At 39.2% G+C, this 27761-nt stretch overlaps 1 protein-coding gene across 1 annotated transcript in view; it reads left to right on the top strand.

Annotated features, from left to right (window-relative positions):
• Nucleotides 1-394: 394 nt before the first annotated feature.
• LCT (lactase) overlaps nt 395-27761 on the top strand; it is a 35466-nt gene continuing 8099 nt past the window's right edge. Inside the window, exons 1-11 of the mRNA XM_087925621.1 lie at nt 395-1052; nt 3848-3924; nt 5513-5596; nt 11511-11619; nt 12295-12367; nt 14500-15205; nt 16032-16677; nt 18618-20177; nt 21408-21676; nt 24139-24429; nt 26465-26663. Of these exons, the coding sequence (XP_087781747.1) occupies nt 395-1052; nt 3848-3924; nt 5513-5596; nt 11511-11619; nt 12295-12367; nt 14500-15205; nt 16032-16677; nt 18618-20177; nt 21408-21676; nt 24139-24429; nt 26465-26663 (4672 nt within the window). The remainder of the gene's footprint in view (nt 1053-3847; nt 3925-5512; nt 5597-11510; nt 11620-12294; nt 12368-14499; nt 15206-16031; nt 16678-18617; nt 20178-21407; nt 21677-24138; nt 24430-26464; nt 26664-27761) is intronic.

Genomic DNA, 27761 nt, shown 5'->3' on the forward strand with positions numbered 1-27761 from the left:
CTAACTCCCTTCTGATCCTTTGAAGCACAGTTTGGATTAAAAAAAACGTAGGGATGTTACTATGAATATACCAAGTATTCCACAAGAGTTAACACTGGCATTGTTGACCATTATCTTTTCAGCATCTGCCTAGATTCCATTTGGATGGATGGTGACCTATGGACTTGACAGTACATTAATAAGTAATAAGTTCTGCAACCTAAGTTGCATTTTTAATGCTTGCTTCCTACTTTTAATAAAAGATTCAGAGAATTAAATATTTCACTGTTATTGTAGTACACCACCCTTAGATACCTTTGTTATCTTTGCAGTTATAAAAGTTAAATGTTAAATTTTATTATCTTTGATCTAATATAAATGCGGCATGAGCCCTTGTGCTACAGCATCCACAGACATGGAGCTAGTTTATAAAATATGTTTAGTTTTTCTCTTTTCTTTCTTTTGCTCTGGAGAAGACTGGAAATTTGGCCCTGGTCAAGGGCGTATTTTCATCGCAGGTCCTCTTTCTGTTGAGATCTTGAATACATTAAATTTCAAGAGTAGATGTACAGGAGAACCTACGCTTTATTCTGTAGAGGCTCAGCTAGATTGTCTTTGCCATCAACAGTCAGTCACTTCTTTGTCATCACACTTTGCCAAGCTCCGGGCAAATGGTGTGACACATTTTAAGGTGGCTTTGCCATGGTCTCGTATCCTGCCAGAAATGAAGGCTCAAAAGCCCAACAAGACAAACGTGGAATGCTACCGACAACTTCTCGGAACTCTCAAATCTGCTGATCTTAAGCCAATTTTGATTCTGCAACAACACGGTTTGCCAAAATCTTTGGGCACGCAGCTTGGATCTACCAGTTTTGCCAATCTTTTTGCTGAATATGCAGACTTTTCATTTAGGACTTTCGGTGAATTAGTGGACACATGGATCACTTTCAGCCATTTGCCTGAAAATATCAAGGAATTCCCTCTTGAGGATGCAAAAGTCTTTCCTCTACAAATACTAGTTTCAGCACATCAAAAAGCTTATAAAATCTACCATGAAAAACACTCATTTGAAGGTAAGTAGGAATGAATGAAACTTCATTGCAGTTTTGGACAACACAAATTTTAGAGATTGGAGCATATAGAATAAGTACAGTGCTCTAGTGAGCTAATACATATTCTAGAAGGTATCACAAGGTGATGCTTAAGATTAGCAGAGTAACTTTTTTTTTAAGAATTTTATTAATTTTCAATAAACACACAAAACATAAAACTTCTTTTTGGAAAGCAGCCTGGTCCCGGGTTACATCTTTTGGTACAGACATAAATCAAGTTCATGCTCATTTTATATACCATTTCATATCTTATTTACCATTCTATATTTTCTATACGGCTTCTCCCCTCTTTTCACTCTCATAATTCTATTTTATTTATTTCATCTCGATATAGATCATTATACTAATATCTTTTGTCCGTTCTGTAATCATCTATTTTTCTTTTCTTATTAACACAATATTTCTCCTGTAATCACTAATTGAAGTATGACGCCTTTATATCTTTCCCCTAAATTTAACACTTAAAATAATATATAATTCTCATTCTGATTCTGCTTAGCACGTTCTAAAACTACCTACTACATTTTAAGATAGAAAAATAATAAATTTATAATACAATTGAAACAATAATCCATAGTATATTGAACTTTATCATTTATGCATTTTTTGGTATTTTGTTAAATCATATAAAGATCCAGTTTTCTAACATTGTTTCAAGTAAAGATACAAAAATACAATCTTATGTACTTTTGCAGAATCTCTTGTAATCTTAGTCTTTTTACCCCCCCGTCTCTTAATCTCCACCCTCTTGATCTCCACTCTCTTCTGTAAACACAAGCTATTTCATTTAGCCCTTTCTTTTTAAACTCTCTTCCTGGGGTCTATCTTTCCCCTAAATTTAACACTTAAGATAATATATAATTTCCATTATGATTCTGCTTAGTACATTCTACATACATTTTAAAATAAGAAAATAATACGTTTATAATATAGTTGAAACAATAATCCAAAGCAAATTAAACTCTATCATTAAATCTTAAACATTTTACATATTCCCTTTAATTTTTTATTAAATCATATAATATTCCAATTTTCTAACTCTGTTTCAAATACAATACTACAATACAATCTTGTATGCTTTTGCAGAATCTTTTTAATTGTATTTTACCCTTTGTCTCTGAAAAAGATTTGTTTTTTTACATCTTTCAAGCCTTTGTGACTTCCCTTTTTCCCTTCCTTTCTTGTCCAATCTAGCCTTTTTACTTCCCCATCTCTTAATCTCCCCTCTCTGTTGTATTCCTCTTTTCTGTTGCTTTCTGACATTGTATCTATTTTTCACCTTATTTTTCCTTTTTTTGGTTGTTCTTTTAAGTCTTGAATTCTCCATTCTCTTTCCCCTCTTTTCCTTTTCTTCCTCAACTAAAGTTCATTAAAGATGGCTTCTTCTTCATCATCCCAGCTTTTTTGTTGTTGTAATTCCTGGTAGGTAGAAATTGCCATTTCCAAAAAGTGAAAAACAGATCCAGTAGAGCCCTTCCCTTCTTGTTCCTCTTCTCTTAACTTTTGAAATTCCATTTTCAATTCTTCAACAGATAATGCCATTGTAAGATTTTTTTAAACAACCCAAAAGTTTTTAGTCTTTCAAAAAATAGTTTCCAAAAGTCCCAAAGTCACCAAGCAACCCTAATCAACACAAACTGTTTCATTTAGCATTTTCTTCTTTTTATACTTTCTCTTCCTGGGGTAGAATCAATTGCAAAGTTCCAAAATGTATTTTTTAGAAGTCTTATTACAGTTTGTCTCTGGTCTTATAAGCTCCAAGCAATCTCCTCCAGCAAAGTCTTAATATAAGTTATTTATCTCTCCCTTCCCACTTATAGCGAAAAAAAGAATTTTTAATTTTTTTGATTCCAATGTTCAGAAATCTTTAATATCCCCTTGGTTTTATTTTTCAAGTTTAATTACCTTCTGTTGCCAAGATGGGTTTTTCTGATTTCCTTCTGCTATTTCCGTAGGGAAGGAGAGTGAGAAAAAAAAAAAAACTTTCCCTTTTAACTTTCTTCCGCTGCTTTTTACGATCTTCTTAGGGAACAATGTATCTTTAAAAAAGTTGAATTTCCAGGGTATTTAGATGTTACTTGTTATCCCGGTTCAGCCAAAAACTTTCACTTTCTCAGCTTCCTCCTGCACAATCTTGTCTGGATGAAAGTTTCTTTGTGGCGGCCATTGCTGACTGCCGCTCCACCGCTTTTGGAGGAAGGAGTTGAGCCAGCTGAGGAGGGGGGTTGCGATCCCCCCCGACCCCTGTTGGGCCTCCTCTATCTTCAGTCACCTCTACGGGGTGACTATTAATCCCCCAATCCAGCTGGATCAGGGGCACGCCAGCAGCGAGCGTGACAGGAACCACGCACGAGCGCGGATTCCTGCTGCCGCCGCAGCCTTTCAAACCTGAAGATCTTAAAGGGTGAACATTCAGTCTTAAGTTGAATTCCTGACTTCTTATGCCTTTCTTAAATATAAGCTGCTGGTTTTCTCCCCTTGTTATCTCAAATCCATCAAAGCCAAACATGTCTTCCCATTTCCTATCCCACTCCCTACACACCACAGGCACAGACAAAAACACACACTCTGCTTCTTTTTGAATACTTTCAATACGTTCATTCCATTTATTTATTCATTCATTAAAGCATACTCTAGTAGTGCTTCCCAACCCTCAAGACTTACCTGAAGACTCCTAACTACTTAAATACTGATTCTTTCCATACATTTTTCTCCTTGGATTCTTTTAACAATGTATTTCTTTCCCTAATTTTCAGATGGAAAAGTATCCATTTCCTTGGACTTTAGTGATAATCAGCTGGCTCTTCCAGAATCACTCATATCTTCAGTTTGGGTAATGTGTTTAATTTTCTTGGAGTCAGATTAGTCTCCAACCCGTAGCTGAGGAGAAAAAAGAAAGAATTCTAACGTGCAAAACATATGACACAGAACTTCCTGAAGCAAACACAGCCCATTAGTAGTTTAATGAAGCAATTCTTGTAGCCAGTTTGAGATTGTCCAACATCTGGCAAGCTGAAGATCCTGTTGCACAAAACATTTTGTACTGTACCTGTTGCCTTTATGGAATTCACAGCCATTAGTTACAATGGCCAGGTCAGCTCAAAAGGGAATACACACGTTTATAGAAATAAGCCATTAGTTATAATGACACAATGGGAATATCAGCCTTTGAAGTCTGGCCATTGGGGAGTAGAAGAGTTTTGTAAATCTGCAAGTGAGCTATTTTAGGAAGCAAGATGCTGGATTCGATGAATCCAACAAGACTTTAATATTCTCAATATTCAGAATATCTTCAGAAGTGATCATCCTTTTTTACTTTATTTTTGCAACTATTGTCTTCCATGTAAGAAGGCATATCAAAATCACCAATAAGTTATCCAACTGAATGCATGGGCCTTTTTTTGGTCTCCAAAAAAGGGAACTGCAACTGATCACTGTCTTCACAGCTGAAAATTATATCCCACAGAAACCATATTAGGTGGTGCAAGGCCTACATCTAGATTCAACATAGCTGCACCATAGTGCAACCACTGTGTACCTTCCTAGCAAAGTAAAGGCCCCCTTCAAATGGAACTTGACCACTGGCAGTGTTGTGTCCATGCCCGTGTAGTTTTTTTCCCTCAGTTGTTCTAGGATGTCTTCTTTACTTCCTAGCAACTAATCTTTGTGTTCTTGTCACTTAATTGCATGGAATGATTTAAGCATTTAAATAATAATGCTTCTGCTTTTTAAAAAAAAATGGCAAAGGCCTTCAAGTTAATAAAATAAAGTTCATATCCTATGCTTTAGAAGAAAATGAACCAGATTGCTGCTGTACTTTGCTGTGTGCATGCTTGACTTTTATATGTTTGATTTAAGATGCGCAAATGGTGATTTCTCTGATTTTGTAGTATTGTTTTCTCCACCTTTGCATTTGGAAGATGTAAAGTGGGAATAGATCTTTGAGATTTTGTGCTTTTGTGTAATTTCAGGGGGTTATGGAGTTTTCTTAGATTTGCATTAGCATGCAAGAGTAGCTAATCCATCTTTAAAATCTGAAAAATCAGGCATCACCGCAGTAAAATAATTCTGCTTCATAATTCATTATCTTTGTATAATGCTGTTATTTTCCTTCAGACCAGCCATCAAGCATAAATGGGTGTTTTAAAAATAAACCTACTTCCAAAATAGAACATAAAAGGAGCATTGAAAGGGAGATCAACAGTGTGGATCAACAGTCAGCAGCATCAGAATCTATGTGTCACACGCACCATGCATGTAAAAATGGGGCTAGTCGTTCCTCCCATTTTGTTCCTGTGGGCAGCAGCTCCCTTGGTAGATATCCCTGATTACCCTGATGAATGTTATTCCGGAGGTATAACTGCAGAAATGGTTGCAAATATTTACGGCGTCTCTGTAACAAGGTTCTGTTTCATTTTTAGGCCTCTATAGATTTTCTGTCCCTCAGCCTACGGTACATTTGTAAGACCGAAGCAAGCATTGAAAAGATGCTCAATGACATCAAGGTAATTCAGATCAATTGCACCAATTTACTTTGTGGTATATTCTGAAAGCAGTCTCTTGAATGGCCTGGGTGATATTAATGCAAACTTTTTTGCATGCCTTTAGCTCAGCTTTCCTCAATTCAGTGTTTTTCAGATGTGTGTCGAACTATCAACCTCTCTCCAAAGGTTCTGTAATTGAACACATCTGGGTGAGATTCGTTGCCTGTCTGGCAGTGGTGGGATTCAAAAAATTTTACTACCGGGTCTGTGGGGCATGGCTTGATGGGTGTGGCAGGGGAAGGATACTGCAAAATCACCATTCCCACCCCACTCCACTAACCTGCTTTCCAGCTCCGTCCTCCTGTGCAGGGCAACAAAAGAAGACCCAGCCAATCAGCTGGGACTTGGGAGGCAGAGAATAGATGGGGGCGGGGTTATTGGTGGTATTTGCCGGTTCTCCAAAGTACTCAAAATTTCCGCTACCAGTTCTCCAGACTGGTCAGAACCTGCAATACCACCTCTGCTATCTGGGGAAACCTTAACTAAGTTCCTCTGAATTAATGTGAGTGCAGTTTGGTGCTAAGCTGGCTGCAATTGATTTTACACAACATTCACTCAGAAACAAGCCAAAAAAATTTGCCTGAACCTTGCACCCCGCTCAAATTCCTGTATTTATTTGCAAATAAGACCTATGTTTATTGGGTTTGCTCAACTGAATAGAAAACTGCCGCCTTCATCTAACTGGGTAATAAATCCAGTATGTATGTTCTGAAATTCTATCCTTCAAATCTTTCCTTTTGATCTACAGGTGAAACTCAAAAAATTAGAATATCATGCAAAAGTTCATTTATTTCAGTAATGCAACTTAAAAGGTGAAACTAATATACGAGATAGACTCATTACATGCAAAGCAAGATAGTTCAAGCTGTGATGTGTCATAATTGAGATGATTATGGCTTATAGCTCATTACGATCCCAGGAGCTATGTTCTGAGCTCAAAAGATTACATGAATTAGGTAATATAAATCTATACATTGATTTCCATGTTGACTGTATCAAAACCAAGAGCTTCATAAAACGTCATAAAATCCATCACTCAAACATCCAACACTAGGGATGCACGCCCCTTACTTCCTCCAGACCCATTACTTCATATCTTAAATGCAAACTACTTAATGCAAGAAGTCTCGCAAATAAAATGCATGAATTCCTTATCCTTCTAAGCTCAACCACATTTGACATTATATTTGTCTGTGAGACATGGTTAAATGCATCTTTCCCAGACTCCATTAACACTACAAGAAAATATCAAGTTTTTCGGTCAGATCGCGAAATCTGTAGAGGTGGTGGAGTTGCTATATTCTATAAAAAGTCTCTAAATCTAAAAATGATCCAAATTATACAAGAGCTTGCTCTTCCCGAGACCATCGTCTGTGAACTGTCCTTAAACATCTCAATCCGCTTCTTACTTTGCTATTGTGCCTCTGACTATGATATAATTCATGAAAGCAAGCCAACTTCACTACTGACATGGGCTGCCTCCTGCCCACACCCTCTCATTTTTCTTGGTGACCTCAACTTACCTCTTATAAATTGGACACTAAATGAATGTACATCTGAACCTATTCATACAACCCTGTACAATGCTGTTACTACGCTAGGACTGGAACAACTAGTAACCAACAATACTAGACTTAATATCTGCCTCGATCTCATCTTTTGCAACAGTTTGAATTCAATTTATGGAATGCAAATTAATGAACCCTTTTCCAACAGTGACCACAGCATGATTGACTTGTCTCAACATATGTCCTCACAAAAATCACCATAACGACAGGATCCCCAATTATAATTTCAAAAAAGGCAACTATGATCTTATAGACAACAATCTCTCATCTCTTGATTGGCAAATTCTATTCACTGGATGCAATACTGTTGAAGACCACTACAACATATTTTTACTTGAAGTCAAAAGGGCCATCAAACTATATGTACCAATAACAACTCCCAAAACCAGAAAAAAACAAATTACTCATAACAATAAGGAAGCTCCAATCCAAAAAGAAATCCCTTTGGCAGAAAAACAAATCTGGTCACCTTGCCAACTTTAAAAGCCGATACAAAAATGTATGCCACCAGATAAAGACTAATGTACCAGTTATCACACTAAACGAGGAAAACCTGCGCACCAATTCCGCCCGCGCTTTCTACAATTTTGTAAACAACAAACTAAAAAACTCAAGGCCCATCCCACCCCTAAAAGAACCAAATGGTAAAGACTGCAACGGCGACACTATTAAAGTCAACCTCTTTAACACATTCTTTGGCTCAGTTTTTGTAAACAGCAATAGATCATGCCCAGTATTTCCTAGTCGAACTGCAGACAACTACAATGATCTAATACAGATCAATTTTACAAAAGACAATGTTGAAAAAGCACTATGCAATCTAAAACCATCTTTATTTATTGGACTGGACAGAGTTTGTGCCTACTTCTTAAAAAAGCTATCCACTGCCATAGCTGAACCTCTAAGCATAACCTTTGAAAAATCTTTCAGGACCAGCTCCTTGCCTAACCTATGGTCACAAGCCATGGTCATCCCCATCTTCAAAAAGGGAGACCCCAGCCTAGTTGAAAATTACAGACCAATCTCTTTATGCTGCATCACCTGTAAAGTCATGGAATCAATTATTAACCAATCCATCATCCTCCACTTAGAGACATACAACCTACTCGCTAACAAACAGTTTGGTTTCAGAAGGAAACTGTCCTGTAACCTGCAACTCTTGCACTGTAAAAACATATGGACTACACAACTTGATCAGGGCAAAGCAATTGACGCAATTTACATAGACTTCTGTAAAGCCTTTGATTCAGTGGTACACGACAAACTACTCCTAAAACTAAGCTTTTATGGTATCTCTGGATACCTGCATAACTGGATAGAAGCATTCCTGTCAAACAGGCAACAAATGGTCAAAATTGGGAGCGTCCTATCAAATCCTGTATCTGTCAACAGTGGTGTCCCTCAAGGCAGTGTTCTGGGACCAACTCTTTTCAAACTCTACATAAATGACCTCTGTGATAATATTAAGAGCAACTGTGTTCTTTTTGCTGATGATGTAAAGCTATTCAACACCACTGACAATGCCGCTATCCTTCAAAAAGACCTCGACTGTGTCTCAGAATGGTCAAACAAATGGCAACTTCAAATCTCAACAAATAAATGCTCTATCTTGCATATTGGCAAAAAAAAAAAAATCAAAAAATAAAATACAAGCTGAATAGTCAAGACATTGTTGATGACAAAAACTTTGTCAAGGACCTTGGAGTACTCATCTCAAATGATCTAAGTGCTAGAGCCCACTGTAACTACATAGCCAAAAAGGCATTAAGAATTGTTAACCTAATCCTGCATAGCTTTTTCTCCGGTAATATCACTCTACTAACTAGAGCATATAAAACATTTGCTAGACCAATACCTGAATACAGCTCATCAGTCTGGAACCTGCATTACATATCTGATATTAATACAATTGAGAAAGTCCAGAAATATTTTATGAGAAGAATCCTCCACTCCTCTACTCATAGCAGAATACCTTATGCCACCAGACTTGAAATTTTAGACCTAGACAACCTAGAACTGCGCCGCCTTCAGTTCGATCTAATTATAGTATATAAAATTATATATTGCAATGTCCTATCTATCAATGAATACTTCAGCTTCAACCAAAACAATACAAGAGCACTAAATAGATACAAACTAAAGATAAACCGCACAAAACTTGATTGCAGGAAATATGACTTCAGCAACAGAGTAGTCAATGTCTGGAATACTCTACCTGACTCTGTGGTTTCTTCCCCAAATCTCCAAATCTTCAACATTAGACTGTCTACTATTGACCTTACCCCTTTCCTAAGAGGTCTGTAGGGGGCATGCATAAGCGCACCATAACGTGCCTATCAACCTTGTCCTATTGTTTCTTTTTTTTTTCTTTTTTTTCTTATTCGTATCTATTTCATATATTTATAACCATGTTTATACTTATTCTTGTTATCTAATAATTGTTTGACAAAATAAATAAATAAATAAATAAAAATAAAACCCCAAATCTATAATCTCAGAAAATTAGAATATTACATGCAATCAATAAAACAAGGATTGTTCATAGAACAATATCGGACCTCTGAAAAGTATAAGCATGCATATGTACTCAGTGCTTGGTTTGGGCCTCTTTTGCAGCAATTACTGCCTCAATGCGGTGTAGCATAGAAGCTATCAGCCTGTGGCACTGCTGAGGTGTTATGGAAGACCAAGATGCTTCAATAGTGGCCTTCAGCTCTTCTGCATTGTTTGGTCTCATGTCCCTCATCTTTCTCTTGGCAATGCCCCATAGATTCTCTATGGGGTTCAGGTCAGGCGAGTTTGCTGGTCAGTCAAGCACAGTAATCCCACAGTCATTGAACCAGGTTTTGGTACTTTTGGCAGTGTGGGCAGGTGCCAAGTCCTGCTGGAAAATGAAGTCAGCATCCCCATAAAGCTCGTCTGCGGAAGGAAGCATGAAGTGCTCCAAAATCTCCTGGTAGACGATTCCATTGACCCTGGACTTAATAAAGCACAGTGGACCAATACCAGCAGATGACATGGCTCCCCCAATCAACACAGACTGTGGAAACTTCACACTGGACTTCAAGCATCATGCGGTGTGTGCCTCTCCATTCTTCCTCCAGACTCTGGGTCCTTGGTTTCCAAATGAGATGCAAAAGTTGCTCTCATCAGAAAAGAGGACTTTGGACCATTGAGCAACAGACCAGTTCTGTTTGTCTTTAGCCCAGGTAAGACACTTCTGATGTTGTTTGTTGTTCAGGAGCAGCTTGACAAGAGGAATACGACATCTGAAGCTCATGTCCAGGATCCGTCTGTGTGTGGTGGCTCTTGATGCACTGACTCCAGCCTCAGTCCGCTCCTTGTGAAAGTCCCCAACTCTTTTGAATGGCCTTTTCCTGACAATCCTCTCCAGCCTGTGGTCATCCCTGCTGCTTGTGCACCTTTTTCTTCCACACTTCTCCCTTCCACATAACTTTCTATTAATGTGCTTTGATACAGCACTTTGGGAACATCCAACTTCATTTGCAATTACCTTTTTTCCCTCCTTATGGAGGGTGCCAATGATGGTTTTCTGCACAACTGTCCAGGTCAGCAGTCTTTCCCATGATTGTGAGTCTTACTGAACCAGACTGAGAGACCATTTAAAAGCTCAGGAACCCTTTGCAGGTGTTATGGCTTCATTAGCTGATTAGAGTGGGATACTTTGAGCCTTTTCACAATATTCTAATTTTCTGAGATTGTGGATTTGGGTTTTTTGTGAGCCGTAAGCCATAATCATCTCAATTATAACACATCACGGCTTGAACTATCTTGCTTTGCATGTAATGAGTCTATCTCATATATTAGTTTCACCTTTTCAGTTTCATTACTGAAATAAATGAACTTTTGCACGATATTCTAATTTTTCAAGTTTCACCTGTATATCCATTTCAGTTTAGACTAGCTATAAGTCTTTAATATTGTCCTTGGTCTAAATTGGAAGGCTTTTTCAGTTAAGGGCTATTCTGATGTGCTGTCTGAGGATTTTGACCAAACATAGCAAGAAAACTTAGGGTGAGGAAGGATGTTGACGGACAGTTTTATTCATATATTGTTAATCACCAGGATTTACCAAATCTTTCTATAGTCTTAGGAAAAGCAATGTTACCTTTTTTACAGGGAGTAATTCTCCCTTAAATAAGAGTTGATCGGTCGATTGTCAAGTCATTCAATTCCTAGCAACCATACAGATTTTCTCCAGGATGATCTTGACTCTCACTTAAGACTAACACATGTCATGTTTTAATATGTTTTAATATTTAATACTTAATATGTTTTGGTTTCAGCATCTCATACATGATAAGGATGTTCTATTCTTTACTCTAAATGTCTCTGGATGTTCTTCTCTTGAAGAAAACCTATCTACAACAGTGGCTTCCATTTTCAGTGGTATGTTTCTTACATGGGAAGGACAAGTTGTGCTTTTGTGTGGCATAGACGCATATGGATTAGGGAAGCCAAAAAAAAAAAAAAAAAATTTTCCTACTGCACATGGGAATGCTATTTATTTCCAGGGGAAGGGGGAAATCTTTTTGTGGTTGAGGGCAATAACATCACATTAGAGCAGGGGTGGGCAAACTTTTTGGCTCGTAGGCCTCATTGACTTTTAAAATTTGACCGACAGGCTGGGTCAGCACAAGATACGATACATATAAAGAACTGCAAAATCTCCGCAAAATCAAGTCACTGCGCCTAATGCACCACCTGGTGTCGAAATGCCTGTCATTACAGGTCAAAATCAAATGAATGCAATCATTTAATCATTCACATCAAACCTTAATTCTGTACCAATCTTCGGCGGGCCGGATTAAAAAGACCAACGGGCTGGATGTGGCCCGTGGGCCGTGGTTTGCCCACCCCTGCATTAGAGGATAATCTTATTATATGAACTGCAAAATAAGCAGTTTCTCTTGAGTGTGATGGGGGATATTACACCTAGCAGAATGTTTCGGACCTCTCTTGCTAAAGAGCGGATATGCCTAGGAAGGGCCGGTAGTCAAACTGAAAGGTCTTACTTCTTCTTGCTTATCTATTGATTGCATTATTCTGTTCTCTATTTTCCAACCACACATGAAGCCGAAGCACAGGTGAAAGGCTATGATGTGACCTCCTTCTTAGAGAACTTAACTGCTCCAAAAGCAAGGTATGAAATATTGATATATATTTTTTTACCTTATGAAGATGTGTGATTAAATAAATTGCATGGGTTTTTGTCAACTGTCCTACGAGGTGCAATTGCAATGAAGTAAGCTAAAGTACTACAAACTAAACTAAATTATAATAAATATTTGGTAAGTGCAAGCATTTTGGTCACCACTTCGATATAATGCCACTGCAGGAAATCAAAAATATATTTTGCATTAGCTTCAGAAATCCTGTGCTTGACCACAATTGTGTTTTCGACTTCAGGGGTGCTCTATAAGTGGCCAGATAGTTTTAGCCCAACTGCTTTAAACTTCAACTGTTTTGGAAAGAGCAATCTGACAGTTCAAGAGATAGCAAACATTGTATTGCCTAAATGTGTTACCGCTATTCTTAATGTCATGCAAAATATTGTGGTGATGGTTTGGCTGCTTTGAAAATAAGGAACCCTGGGATCCAGCCAGGAATTGGGAAGGGGATAAACCTATTCTTAAAGCCACACCCCACTGCTTTCCTCCTAAATTACCCCTGCATTATCAGATCAAGAGAAGTCAGTCCTACAACTCGCTGCTGTGCATTGTTTGACTATCTGATAACTTTGTCTGTCTGGTAAACACGGTCTGCTCCCAGAACCCTTATGAGCTCTTATTCATGCGGCTCTCATAAAATGGCTTCACCCATATTAACTCGATCAAGAGAAGACATTTTGCCCCAATTCTGAAATAGTTCCTTTCATCAACAGCGTCTTCGTGGTGTATACAGGTAGTCCTTGACTTACAACCATTCATTTAGTGACTGTTCAAAGTTACAACGGCACTGAAAAAAAGTGACTTAGAACAGTTTTTCACACTTATGACCGCATCCCCCATGGTCACCTGATCTACATTCGGATGCTTCGCAACTGACTCACATTTATGAGGGTTGCAGTGTCCCAGGGTCATGTGAGCGATTTTTGAGATCTTCTGACAAGCAAAGTCAAGGGGCAAACCAGATTCACTTAACAACCATGTTACTTGTTTAAGAACCGCAGTGCAAAAAGTCATAAAATGGGTCAAAACTCATTTAACAACATAAATTTTGGGCTCAATTGTGATCGTAAGTCAAGGACTACCTGTACACTCTCCTTCCCAATCCAGTGTATACATCACGGACATTGTTGCTTTCAAGTTGGGCTGGATCAGCTCTCTCGATGCCCTGGAGCTGATGATCAAAATCTTTGGAGGTCTTCAGATTCAGATGCAGGTTTCTTTTTATTAGGAGCGAACGTGTCGGCATGACCTGTATGAAACCGATTCTGAAACACATAATTCACTATCACCCTTTGACCCTGGTTTTCCTCCACCCTCAACGAAACACATTCGTAGCCAAGAGTCATCCGTCACATTCTCCAATTAGAGATTTGCACAGCAGAAATTCCAGTAGCTTAGTTATAATCTTTGCAAGATAAGAATGGAATGCATTTTTGGTTCCAAACTGCTGTATTGCTCTTTCAAATTTCTTTTCCCCCCTCCCTTCTGATCATGGCAATTCTAAAATATGCATAGAAATGTTTTATGAGTTGACAATGTGCGTATATGTGTGTGTATTTGTACGTGTATGTATACATACATATACACATGCATGTGAACACATTTTCACATACAGACAAAATATTAACTAATATGGTTTGAACTTTAAAATATAAACATCTCGCTTACCAATTAAGAGATAACTCATTGGGCCAGCAGGCTTTCTATGTTTTAGTCTGATTTATGGAAACAAATCTAGACTAGTTATCAGAATGATCAACATGCATCATACTGTTTGGCAGAAATTCCACCCCTTTGCATACATGGGTGTAATGTGCAAAAAAGGCAGCATTTGCATTGAAGTATCACAATGCCAATTCAACATTTCTTTTGAATTTCTTTATTCGTGGTGGGTTTTATGAAAATCTATACACAATCCTTACAGATTGTTCTTATCCTAAACCCTGGATGATTCTCGCAACAAATATAATGCTTTTCACATTCAATTTTGCATAACATAATCTGTGTTTTGAAATAACTTGCCAAAATTTCATTTGAATGAATTCATTTGAAGGAGTCATTATAAAAAGTGCCGTTTTTGATATAGTCACATTTTTTTTTGAAGCTCCCACAAGGATCCAGCTAGTCAACCAAAGCAGAAGGAAGACTCTACACGTGCTGCGACTCCACTTTCAAACTATCAAAAGATTTGGGAAAAATTTGCTAACCAAACTGAGCTGGAAAGAGACTCCTTTTTGGCAGATACGTTTCCTAGTGGTTTTCTCTGGGGTACATCAACAGCATCCTTTAATGTTGAAGGAGGCTGGGCAGAAGACGGGAAAGGTGAGAGTATCTGGGATCGATATGGACATCAAGGCCAAATCCATAAGAATCAAACCGCCGATGTTGCCTGTGATAGTTACCGCAAGACCGAATATGATGTTTATCTGCTTAGAGGCCTTCGCTCCAAGATCTACAAATTTTCTATATCATGGCCTAGGATTTTTGCAAATGGGGACAACAGCAGCCTGAACCCTCGAGGAGTGAGTTACTACAACAAACTCATTGACAACTTGCTGGATTCTGGCATTGAACCCATGGTGACCTTGTTCCACTGGGACCTTCCTCAAGTGCTGCAGGACTTTGGTGGTTGGCAGAATGAAAGCATTATTGATGCTTTTGTCAACTACGCAGCTTTCTGTTTTGCCACGTTTGGAGATCGCGTCAAACTCTGGATTACCTTCCATGAACCCTGGGTCATTAGCTATGCTGGCTATGGTACCGGGCAGCATCCTCCAGGAACCATCAGTCCAGGCATAGCATCCTATCAGGTACCAGAAAGCCATAAAACTTGCCCTAATTTAAAGGTTGAAGGACAAGAACTCATTGTTAATCGCTTCTTAATCTCAGCCTTGAATTAATCACCTATTGGTTTGAAAAGAAGAATGAGAAATCCAAGTCTTGAAGACTAAGATCAAACTGCCATGTGTTTAAGAGAGAAGCGGGCAACCAGTGACCGATAGATTGCACATGGTGCCAACTTCTCCCTCATGGTCTCCAAAACACCCTCAGAGCCCTTCAAATATATCTGGAATGGGAAGGGCTAACCTCTTAAACCCGGCTTAGCCTATTGTAACCCATCTACTTGCTATGGAGGGTCTTGTAACTGTGCTGAAGCCCTAAAGAAATGGGCTGAGAAAAATCCTTAGATTTTCCTTCTCAGAGTACGGTTAGTCAAGCTTAAATCATGAGCCCCAATCGATGAACATTAGAACCTGCTGATATAATATAACCTGGATTAGCATTCTTTCATATTCCTTCTTGTCAGAGATACTAGCATCTAAATTTGTAACCTTGAATAAAACAGAACCTTGGTAGCGCAGTGGTTAGAGTGCAGTACTGCACGCTACTTCTGCCAGCTGCCTGCAATTTGGCAGTTCGAATCTCACCAGGTTCAAGGTTGACTCAGCCTTCCATCCTTCTGAGGTGGGTAAAATGAGGACCCTGATTGTTGGGGGCAATATGCTGATTCTGTAAACCACTTAGAGAGGGCTGTAAAGCACTGTGAAGCGGTATATAGGTCTAAGTGCTATTGCTATTACTATTCAGTGGAGTAATGTCTAACTGGATTTATTCTATGTTTCTGTTTTCCAACAGGTGGCTCATATCATCCTCCTGGCACACGCTCGAACTTGGCATGTTTACAACATGCAGTATCGTCCCCAACAGCAAGGGAAGGTTGGCATAGTATTGAACTCTGACTGGGCTGAACCCCGAAATCCTAGATCTCCCCAGGATTTGAAAGCAGCTGAGCGCTACTTGCAATTCATGTTGGGTTGGTTTGCTCACCCAATATTTATTAATGGTGATTATCCAGAGATCCTGAAAACCCAGATCGAGGAGACAATTCAGTGGTGCTCTGCCGACATTGCCAAGCTCCCCACGTTCAGCGACGATGAGAAGAAGATGGTGCAAGGAACAGCTGACTTCTTTGGCCTTTCTCATTATACTTCTAGACTTGTTGGTGCTTTGGATAATCAAACCTGCAATTCAGATTATGAGACTATTGGAGGCTTTTCCCGAGAGGTGGATCCTTCTTGGCCGACCACAGCGGCACCTTGGTTGTATGTTGTGCCCTGGGGGTTGAGGAGATTGCTGCAATTTGTGTCTGAAGAATATACAAACACTAGTATCCCCATTTACATTGCGGCAAACGGTGCACCTATCAGTGATGGAGTTGATATGATTAACGATACTGCAAGGCTAGATTACTATCGTCTCTATATCAATGAGGCCTTAAAAGGTAAAGAAGGTTTTCATGTTGAGTGTCTGAAAGCTTGGTGAATATTTGGCTCTTTCACCAGATGCTAGTTTTTAGTGTCCCACAGATAGTTTATCTATCTTGGCCTAAAATTTCCATGTCTTCTTGAGCAACCCAAAGATCCGGGAAGGCATACAGTCCCTACGACCTCAAAGATCATTCTGCTAAAACCCATTGGCAATGTAACCATTTTAGGCGCGAGGTTTAACACACCTATTCCTTCTTAATCGACTTCACATGCTCTCAAAACATGCATAAAAATGATTGAATGTCACTTCTTATCTCCCATGCTTTCAGGAACCAAATCATTAAAACACATACAAAATGTGGCTCCAGTTGCAAAGGTTTTTCTATAAAACTGCCAAGGGGTATTTTTCACTTTCTATAGTGATTTGATTTCAATCACAGCTGTGGCCTTCTTTAAGAGAGTGCCTCATTGCCTCCAATTGACCGCATCAAGGCTGGGCACCTTACTTGAGTTTTATACTTTGGTGGAAATATCTTCTGCTCAGAAGATTGTCGCAGTCTAGTGAAATAACTGATATGATGCAGTTCTAATCTCGTGGCCCAGAAATGGAGAGCTACTTCATTTCTCTAAAGCTATGCCAGAAAGAAGCATTCCTTCAAGACTTCATATTGGCCTGTTATTTATCCTGGCTTGAAACATACAAAGCTGTTGTTTGCCTTCTCAAACCAAACCATGAAAGATGGGTGGCACTGGCTTGGAGTCTACGGCTGAGCTTCAGGTAGCACAAAGGATTGGCAGCCATCACTGGGAAAGCCAATCAACTGATACAATCAAAGGCCGTTTCTTATGCATAGTCTTATGGGTTAGACAGTAAGGCCTAGTGAAGCTTGATGGGTAATGCTGGAATGCCTGGCCCCTTGCAATGAAATCCTTGATCAAAGAAGCATCTCTGCCATCTGGTCACTACAGCATTAGTGAGGATGTCTGCATCCCGGTGAATCAGAGACTGCCAGTGTAACTGTCAAAAGGCTTTACTTACTTTTTAAAATGTTAGCGTACTTATCCAGCTGTGAGTTATATATGACACAATCCATTATAATTTTTTTAGCTTTAAGAGGTTTACTACCCTATCACTCCCTTTTATGCTTTTTGGAGATCAAAAATGTACAACAGAAAGGGTTGGCTGTGGTTCCCCAAAGTCTTGGGTACAATCCTAGAACTTTTCCAAAACCAAAGTATAACTTTTAACAGAGGAGTAATTTTACTTCAAGCTAAATAAAATGGAATATACTGTAGAGGAAGGAGTGGCAGAACCTGGGGGCGGAGTTAAAAGAGATATCAGTCTAGAATCCCTACGTAGCCACCAGTGAACTAAAATCAACCCTCTTTGAATTCCCTGGACCAGAGGTGGGATTCTACTGATTTGGCCCGATTCGGGCAAATTGGTATCTCTGAGGATCAGCTGTGAGCAAACCGTTCATTCTGACGATCAGCTGTTGGGCCCACCTGCCCACCCCAGCTCTAGTCTGTGCTTTATACCCTGTTTTTCAAGCTCAGCTGATTTGCATGGCACAGCGTTTTGCTGCACATCAGCTGTTTAACACACAGAGATTTCTGGAGAAGGTCAGTAGCAAACTTTCTGCATGCACACAAAGCATGCGCTCACCGAACCGGTTGTTACACTGGTTGAATTGTACTCCTGCCCTGGACCCTTATCTAACTCCAAGCAGGAGTTCTGTGTGCATTTAGCAATAGATCAGTTGAATTGTATCTTCATCTGTGGACCTGATCTTTCATGCCTGATAGGTTCTGATCCTACTGAGAGACCATCTATGGCCTGCACATATTTACATCACTTTGTGTAGATGAAAGAAGGATAAATTCTGTGATTATTCTGTGTATTTTACAGGACTGAATGAAAAATGAAATAAATTGTTTGTTCTTTCCTCAACAGCTGTAAAGGAAGATGGTGTGAATGTTCAGGCATATATTGCCCGATCACTCATTGATGGCTTCGAAGGCATGTCAGGTTATAGTCAAAAATTTGGCCTCCATAATGTGAATTTTGAAGATCCCAATAGACAAAGGACGCCAAGAAAATCTGCATATTTCTTCTCTGCTGTGATTGAAAATAATGGATTTCCTAATGCAACCATAAAACATAGCCAGCCATTCAGAAACTATTTTTCCAGGTCCTCAAAGTTGTCTAATTTGCCAGCATCTGAAGTCCCATCAAAAGCAAAGATAGTTTGGGAAAAGTTTTCTGGTCAGACTAATTTTGAAAGAGACATGTATTTTTATGACACTTTCCCAAAAGATTTTCTGTGGGGTGTTTCCACTTCAGCCTATCAGATCGAAGGAGGCTGGAATTCAGATGGAAAAGGACCTAGCATATGGGATAACTTTACTCATACGTCAGGAAAAATTAACAACAATGATACTGGAGATATAGCTTGTGACAGCTACAATAAAGTAGATGAAGATCTTTATTTATTGAGAGCCTTAAAGGTGAACAGTTACCGCTTCTCCTTCTCATGGTCTCGAATTTTTCCAGATGGCAGAAACCAATCTATAAATAGTCATGGGGTGGATTATTACAACCGATTGATCAATGGTTTACTGGCTGCAAATATTACACCAATGGTCACTTTATACCATTGGGATCTGCCTCAAGCTCTCCAAGATATTGGTGGGTGGGAAAACCCCGATCTGATTGAATTGTTTATTAGTTATGCCGACTTCTGTTTTCAGACTTTTGGAGATAGGGTTAAGTTCTGGATTACTTTCAATGAACCTGTCATAATTTCATGGTTTGGCTACGACACAGGAGCCCATCCTCCAAGTGTAGAAAACAATCCAGGTGATGCCCTCTATAAAGTTGGCCATAGAATACTGAAGGCTCATGCCAGGGTGTATCATACTTATGACCAGAAGTACAGGAAAAGCCAGAAAGGTGTAATTTCCATAAGTCTCAACATTGACTGGGTTGAACCGAAGACACGGAGAAATTCCCGCAATATAGAAGCAGCGGATCGGTTCCTCCAGTTCACTGCAGGATGGTTTGCACATCCAATTTTTAAAAACGGTGATTATCCAAGTGCCATGAAATGGACAGTAGGAAACAGGACTGATTTACAGAAACGGCCTGTCTCCCGTCTTCCAGTTCTCACTGAAGAAGAGAAACAATCTATCCGGGGCACAGCAGATGTCTTCTGCTTAAACTATTATACTGCCAGCTTTATACAGCACAAAACCACCAAGTTGAACCCATTTTCTTATGAAATGGACCAAGAACGAGCTCTGGAGAGAGATTTTTCATGGCCATCCACAGCCCTGAAAAATATGCCAGCCGTGCCCTGGGGGCTCCGGAGGCTCCTTAACTGGATCAAAGAGGAATATGGCAATCTACCTATTTACATCACTGAAAATGGAATTGGAATAAAAGCTAAGTCAGATGTTGATGACATCAAAAGGATATTTTATTATAAAACCCACATTGATGAAGCTTTGAAAGGTAATGAAAATAATAATAATAATAATAATAATTTATTACATTTATATTTTGCCCAACTTCCAACAAGTCTTGATGCTGCTTTAATAATAGAAATTTAATATCTGCTTGTAGGTACCAGATAGGAAGCATGGATACATTTTTGGGTTCAGTGGTTACTGGACAACCTTGGAAAGTTTAGACTTATCGTGGGCATCCTGACCATCTGGAAAAGATGACTGGTCATGGAACATCTTCAGTTCCAAGAGGGAACCTTGAGTACTGTGCACTAATTCAGCTCATCTTTGCTCTTTTCGGAGTAATGAATACATGCCCAGAGGCATTTCTGTAAATAATCTAGACAGGCTACTTTGCTTTGCTTTATGCAAGCTATCAATTTAATTTTATTTTATTAGAAAAATCTAAACAAAAAAAGAGTAAAGCCACATTTGACACATTGCTTATAGTCATCTTATTACTCACTAAACTAATCCAAGCTTTAAATAATGTTGAAAGGAAGCAAAGTACATAGGGCTCAGTGGAATTTAGCACTGGCAAAATATCGTTAGGATTGCACTGTTAGATAAAAATATAAATTAAGAGTGACTACATTTAAGGTTAATTAAATCAAAGATGCAAACCTACATTCCTGACAGTAAATGCTATTGACCATGTAGGAATTCAGAATAAAAGTATGCAGTGTTATGTCAGTCATCATTTTAAGTACAATAAGTCTTAATTAACTTTTCAATTACTTTTTCATCTGAAAAATCATTGTTTTCTGGAATAACCATTGAATGTTCGTAATGCTTTCTTAGAGGAAATTTTTCATGTATTTTATGAGATTTTGCCTCCTGCAAATGAGGTTATTTCTTCAGAGTTCAAAGGGATTTTCTCCCAGAAAAATACATGTAGGGTTGTAGCCTAATCCAACAGAAGTTTTGCCCAACAATTCTGAGAGTTGTAGACCCAGCATGTCTGAAGAATCAAGTTCAGAAAGGCTACATTGCTGTGTGCTGAAATTTGTATTGGTCATGGATCTTGAAATCTGGGAGTAAATCCCTTGAAATTGCATGTACATATGATTGTAGGCTGAAGGACAATTTACTTCCAGCTATCCCCAAGATTGTTACCTATACATAAGTCAACAGGAGTAAATCATCCAGTCTTTTTCTTGTTTCTTAACTTTTTTAGTATTATAGTAAACATACCCAATACAAAACCAGTGTTTTGATTTTCTGTTTTTTTTTTTAGCCTACAAACTGGATGGAGTAAATCTTCGAGGGTTTTTTGCTTGGTCACTTATGGATAATTTTGAATGGCTGCACGGTTACGAGCCAAGATATGGCCTACATCAGGTTGATTTTGAAAATCCAAACAGGCCTAGAACCCCTAAGGAGTCTGCTATATATTATTCAGAAATCATACGTAACAACGGATTCCCGCTGTCAAAAGAGGATGAGTTCCTTTATGGAGAATTTCCCAAGAACTTCTATTGGAGTGTGGCCACAGCAGCATATCAGGTTATTAAAACCAACATGCCTTGATATAGAACTTTATTAAGAACATTGTGGAAATAGTTGGGAGATTTGTTAGATCTGGCCTGGATAGCCACTGGCTGGAAAGCTAGAATGCCTGTATGAAGTGATGGTAGTGGAAAATTAAGGGATTCATCAACCAGACTAGCACGGAGAGGTCTCGGGGTAGGGAAGAGTTTGGGAGATTACAGCCTGGGATTGGAAGAGTGAAAAGGAACGGGAGAGTATGGCAAATGAATTACACTGACAGAGGGCAATAATCACTTTCAAGACTTACTTGAATTTTTGGATGCCAGATTGCTGGGAGACGTGGGCTCAGGTTGCTATTACTAGATGCCAAATCTTGTCATAATGAGGTCTTAATCCAGGGTGGGCTGCTGGAGGTTCGGGAGAGCCCCTAGCTAAGATTCTGTGCAATTCAAAGAACCCCCCAATCCCATTCCTGACCGGCTTCACCCCGCCCCTCCCAGGAACTCCATGTGGCCCATTTTGGTTGCAGGTAAGTGTAGGGCGCGTGCAGAGGCTCAGGGAGGGTGAAAAACAGGCCTCCCAGAAGTTTGGGAAGACCGGAAATGGGCCCATTTCCAGCTTCCAGAGAGCCTCTGGAGCCCAGGGAGGCTGTTTTCGTTCTCCTGGAGGCTCGAGGAAAGTCTTCTGAGCCTGGGGAGGGCAAAAATTCACCTGCCCCACCGGGGTGCAGGAGGCCGACTTGGCCACGCCCACCATGACCACACCCACCCAACAACCAGACAGAGAACCTGTTGCTAAAATTTTTGAAGCCCACCCCTGTCTTAATCCTCTGCTATGTAGAAAGGAAGTGCAAACAGACCTGTACGTATAGCTGTCTTCTAATTTGGAGATATTTCTGTTTCAGAAGCTATAAGTCTAAGGAAGGGCGAGAGAAGAGCAATAATCCTCTTGGCTATATAATCCGATGCTTTGCTTGGCTAGTGGTACTGCTTGTTGATCACCCAACAATAGCTGGCCAGCAGTCTCCTTATCTGAGCTGCTGGATTTGATAACTTGATGGGGATTGGATTCCCCATCTGGCCGTGCTAGGGAACATCAGAATCCATTCACTCTGAGAGTGGGACTGCTTGAGAAATTCATAGACTATATGGCAGAGATCGGATTCTCCCTGGTAGTAATTGGTGTAACTCAGACATGTATGTGATCCTAGGCTGGTTCTAGGATGTCTGGAGTATTTTCTTCTTCTTCTAGATTAGTATTTATCTTGATGATGGTGAGCTACCCCTTTAATGATAAGTCAAATCCCATAATATAGAAACATGCTGATTAAGACCAGATGAAATTTATAAGATTAACAGGAATTCTTCCTTTGCTCAGACTCCAGGAAAACAGTGGCAGGAAGGGAGACATGCAACACTGCTAGTTCTTAAACTCTCTCTCTCTCTCTCTCTCTCTTTTTCTTATAGTCAATATACAGTAATCATACTGCCAATTTTGTACTTAGTAGTGAGTCACTGAAGTGAGAGCCAGTGTGATCTAAGTATTAGTCTAGAATTGGTCATAGCTGGGTTCAAATTCCTGTTCAACCCTAAAGAGCCTCTGTCTTTCTCATTCTCTTCGTCTAAACTTACAGTCTTTTGGTGAGGATCAAAACAGGGTTCAATGTCTATGGAGTTTCTCAGTCATGGTTGTGCTTTTTCAGGAGGCAACTGGACTTTTCTTGTTTTTTCTTTAAAAACATTTTGCTTCCAAGAAGTTTCTTCAGCTCTGACTGGATGGTGGGGAATGGAAGGATTTATATTTCATGCAGACAGCTGGTCATTTGCATTCTTTTAGAGAGTTGTTAAGGCCAGCTGGAGGTTTTTCTGTGTCCTCAAGATTACCTGAGTAGTGCAAATGGCTCCTGTAGTCTGCAATTTTCCCCCTTTTGGAAATCCATTCGTACTCCCACACCATTCAAAGGGTATTCATCTCAAAGTGCGTGGCTAAAAGTCCATTCCCCACCATCCAGACAAAGCTGAAGAAGCTTCTTGGATAATCTTTGGGACAACCATGACCTGGATGATAGAATCTCTACAGACTTATACAATTTGGGATGAACACCCTTTGAATGGTATGGGAGTATGGACAGATTTCCAGAGGGAAAAAAATTGCAGATTACAGGAACCATTTGCACTACTCAGGTGATCCTGAGGACACAGATAAACCTCCAGCTGGCCTTAACAATTCGCTAAAAGGATGCAAATGACCAACTGTCAGCAAGGAATATAAATCCTTCCATTCCTCACCATCCAGTTAGAGCTGAAGAAGCTTCTTGAATGAGAAGCGAAATGTCTTCAAAGAAAAAACAAGAAAAGTCCAGTTGCCTCCTGAAAAAGCCCCTTTGGGACATCAAAATAGGGTGATTATATGTGTGATTATTTCCTAGCCGGGAAGATGTAATAAACCTAAGGTACACAACTTTCCTTTCATTAAAGATTGAAGGAGCTTGGAGAGAAGATGGAAAAGGCCTCAGTATTTGGGACCAGTTTGCTCACACGCCTTTGAAAATCGACAGCGATGACAATGGAGATGTAGCTTGTGACAGCTACCACAAAATAGAGGCAGATGTGGCTGCCCTGAAAGATATCAAGGTGACCCATTATCGTTTTTCAGTCTCCTGGCCTCGCATTCTCCCAGATGGGACCACCAAGCAGATCAATGAAGCTGGCCTGAAGTACTATGAAAGACTTGTAGATGCACTTCTTGCAGCAAACATCCAACCTCAGGTAAAAAAAAAAAACCCAGCACGGGATTCCTTACAATCTACTACAGCAGGGGTCTCCAATCTTGGCAACATTAAGCCTGGAGGACTTCAATTCCCAGAATTCCTCAGCCAGAAAAAGCTGGCTGGGGAATTCTGGGAATTGAAGTCCTCCAGGCTTAATGTTGCCAAGATTGGAGACCCCTGTACTACAGCATATATTTGGAAGGGGGAATAAGATGTCATCTTTCAGGTTTACAATGAGATGATTTGTTATATACAGGTACTCTTCAATTTATGACTACAATTGGGGCCAGAATCTCCATTGCTAAGGAAGGGGATTGTTATGGGGATTGTGCCCAGTTTTATGGCCTTTTTTGCGACAGTTGTCAGTGAACCATTGCAGTTGTTAAGTGAATCACATCGCCGTTAAGTGAATCTGGCTTTCCCCATTGACTTTGGTTGTCGGAAGCCAGCTGGAAAGGTCGCAAATGGTGATGATAATGATGATTGTAGGACGCTGCCGTCATTGTAAATATATGCCAATTGCCAAGCACCCAAATTTTGATTGTGTGACCGTGGAGATGCGGCGACAATTATCAGTGTGAGGACCAGATGGAGGTCATTTTTTTCATGGTGACTGTAACGTCAGTCACGAAACATATGGTGGTAAGTCAAAGGCTACCTATAGTAAACATTGTGTGAGCGTTCCAGGAAACCTCCATTCCAATCAGTAACTTTGAGACAAACATAATCTCAACAGTACCTTTATTAGAATAGCACCTGGCACATCTCTGAAATCCTGAAACTAAAAATTTCCTGGACTTCCCACAATATCCCAAACTACAGTCCATCCCCCTGTTCTCCCATCATCACATCACATGGACCAATCCCCATCTGTCTCAGTGTAAGATCCTTTTTCTCTGCTGCGCCACACTTAATAACCTTGAACTAGGAAAAGAATTTTACTTGTCTAGTAGAACTACTCAATTGGAATCACTCCCTCCCAACTTCTCAGGCTATGTGGCAGCGTGGAATATGGCTTCCAGAGCTGACAGGTTGGGTAGGAACACCCCATCTGACTCCGTTGTTACAGCCTCAACCCCTCACAGCTTCAATCTCAAACAGGCAACTGTGGACGCCCCTTTCTTAAGAGGTCCTTAAAGGGGGCGTGCATAAGTGCACCAGCGTGGTTACCGTCCCTGTCTTACTGTCCCCATTTATCTGTATTTACTTCCTTGTTCTTGTTTATGTTTATATTTATACTTGTTATCTTGTACATGTTTGACAAACAAACAAACAAATTAATTAATTAATAAATACTCAGAAGAACTAGGTACAGGAACTGCTTGTCTTATGACCATAACTGAGCCCAAAATTTCTGTTGTTAAGTGAGACATTTGTTAAGTGACTTTCCCCCCCATTTTAGGACCTTTCTTGCCACAGTTGTTAAGTGAATCATTGCAATTGATAAATTAGTAACCTGGTTGTTAAGTGAATCTGGCTTCCCCATTGACCTTGCTCGTCAGAAGGTTCCACATGACCCAGGGACACAGCAATGATCATAAGTATGAACCAGTTGCCAAACATCTGAATTTTGATCACATGATCCTGGGGCTGATACAAAGATCGTGAACATGAAAATTGGTCATAAGTTGCTTTTTCCAGGGCCGTTATAACTTTGAACGGCCACTGAATGAACTGTGATATTTTGAGGACTACCTGTAGTGTCAAAATTAAAATAAACAGAATCTCACAAGAATATGCATGTTTGTGAGATTTGCACTGATCTTTCTTATTTCCACCCAAATACCTTCCAAGAAGCCAAATACAGTATAATTGCATGCACAAGGTCTCTTCATTGATAGCATTAAAGGTTTCAATGTGGAAGTATTTCACGTTTGTTGACTTGAGAATTATATATTTGTACCCCATGACTTGGCTGTGGTTTTGTAGAAGAATTTAATAAACCATTTCTCCCAAAGTAATGTTTTACACAGGTAACTGGTTACTCGAACAAAAAACAATAGACTCTTGTAAATGCATGTCTTAAATTCTAGATAACCTTGTACCACTGGGATCTCCCTCAGGCCCTCCAGAACATTGGAGGGTGGGAAAATGAGGCCATCATTCCAAAATTTAAAGATTACGCCGACCTCATTTTTCAAAGATTGGGAGACAAGGTGAAATTTTGGATAACTTTAAATGAGCCTTACGTCATTGCCAACCTTGGTTATGGTTATGGAGTGTCTGCACCAGGTAAGGTCTTTTGCCAATTCTTCTTGTTTATAGGAGGAAGGCTTTAGAAAAACCGGAGGATATTGTTATTAAAATTTCTGTTGACCCAGGATAGTTTTGCAATTAATAGAGAACTTAAAATTCCAGGTTTAGTCTCATGTATAAGTAGCCTTTAGTCTTTAAAGTGTTGCTGAATTATACATTTCGGCCACTTCAATCATCAGGACCAATTGTGAAGGATTCATGGGGTTCTTACCCTTAACCCAGTATGCCTGACTCTTCTAAACACAGCATCAGGAACAGGAGTAATTGATGGAAGACATTAATGGAGCTAAGAGCTTTGGGGAAACCAAGTAGCAAATCTGTTCTTAGATGAACAAGTTCTGAATTGTGTCTTGGGTCTGTTAATCAATCTTGTTAGAATGTCTGAGAAAAGTCACAGGAAACATTATCCGATAGATTTCTATTTTTTTTTTTAATAAACCAGTTTTATTCAGTTTTCCATATTTTAACGTCTCTTTTTAGTGAACAGCATGATTACAGGTTTCACATATACATACAAATATGACCATGGTTACATATTCAATTTTTATATCGAATTCCATATCTTAACAGTGCTTTTATACATTTTCTATTTTATTGTATTATTCTAAATATTTATCTCATTATTTAATTCACCTATGATAACTTCATAATCATTATACTTTAGTACTTTTAACTGTCACATTTGTATATTTCATCTTAAATTCTAATTAAAAAAGACACTTCTATAAATTGGTTTCCCCCCTGAAATCTCAATATAAGTGTGCCACCTCTAAGTTATAAATTCATTTATTTTCACCCCTTTTAAATCTCGTTAAAATATTTAACATTATTACCTAAAACATTAAACTTAATAATCCCTTTAAAACTACATAGCATATATAAATCAGATTCTGCATGGTTTTTCTCCTTTTAAATTTCATTAAATTTCCCCCCCACCCCAAAAAGGACATATTAATCTACTCATTCAAACAGTCAAACAGTCCTAAACCCTAAAGTTAATTCCATTTCAGTTCTGCTCCTATATTATTTCATTTATTTCCATATATTTAATATACATATTCCATTCATTATTCC

The sequence above is a fragment of the Pseudonaja textilis genome, chromosome 1, assembly GCF_049901715.1.
Source record: "Pseudonaja textilis isolate UNSWEBS1 chromosome 1, rPseTex1.2, whole genome shotgun sequence".
In the NCBI taxonomy this organism is placed as follows: domain Eukaryota; kingdom Metazoa; phylum Chordata; class Lepidosauria; order Squamata; family Elapidae; genus Pseudonaja; species Pseudonaja textilis.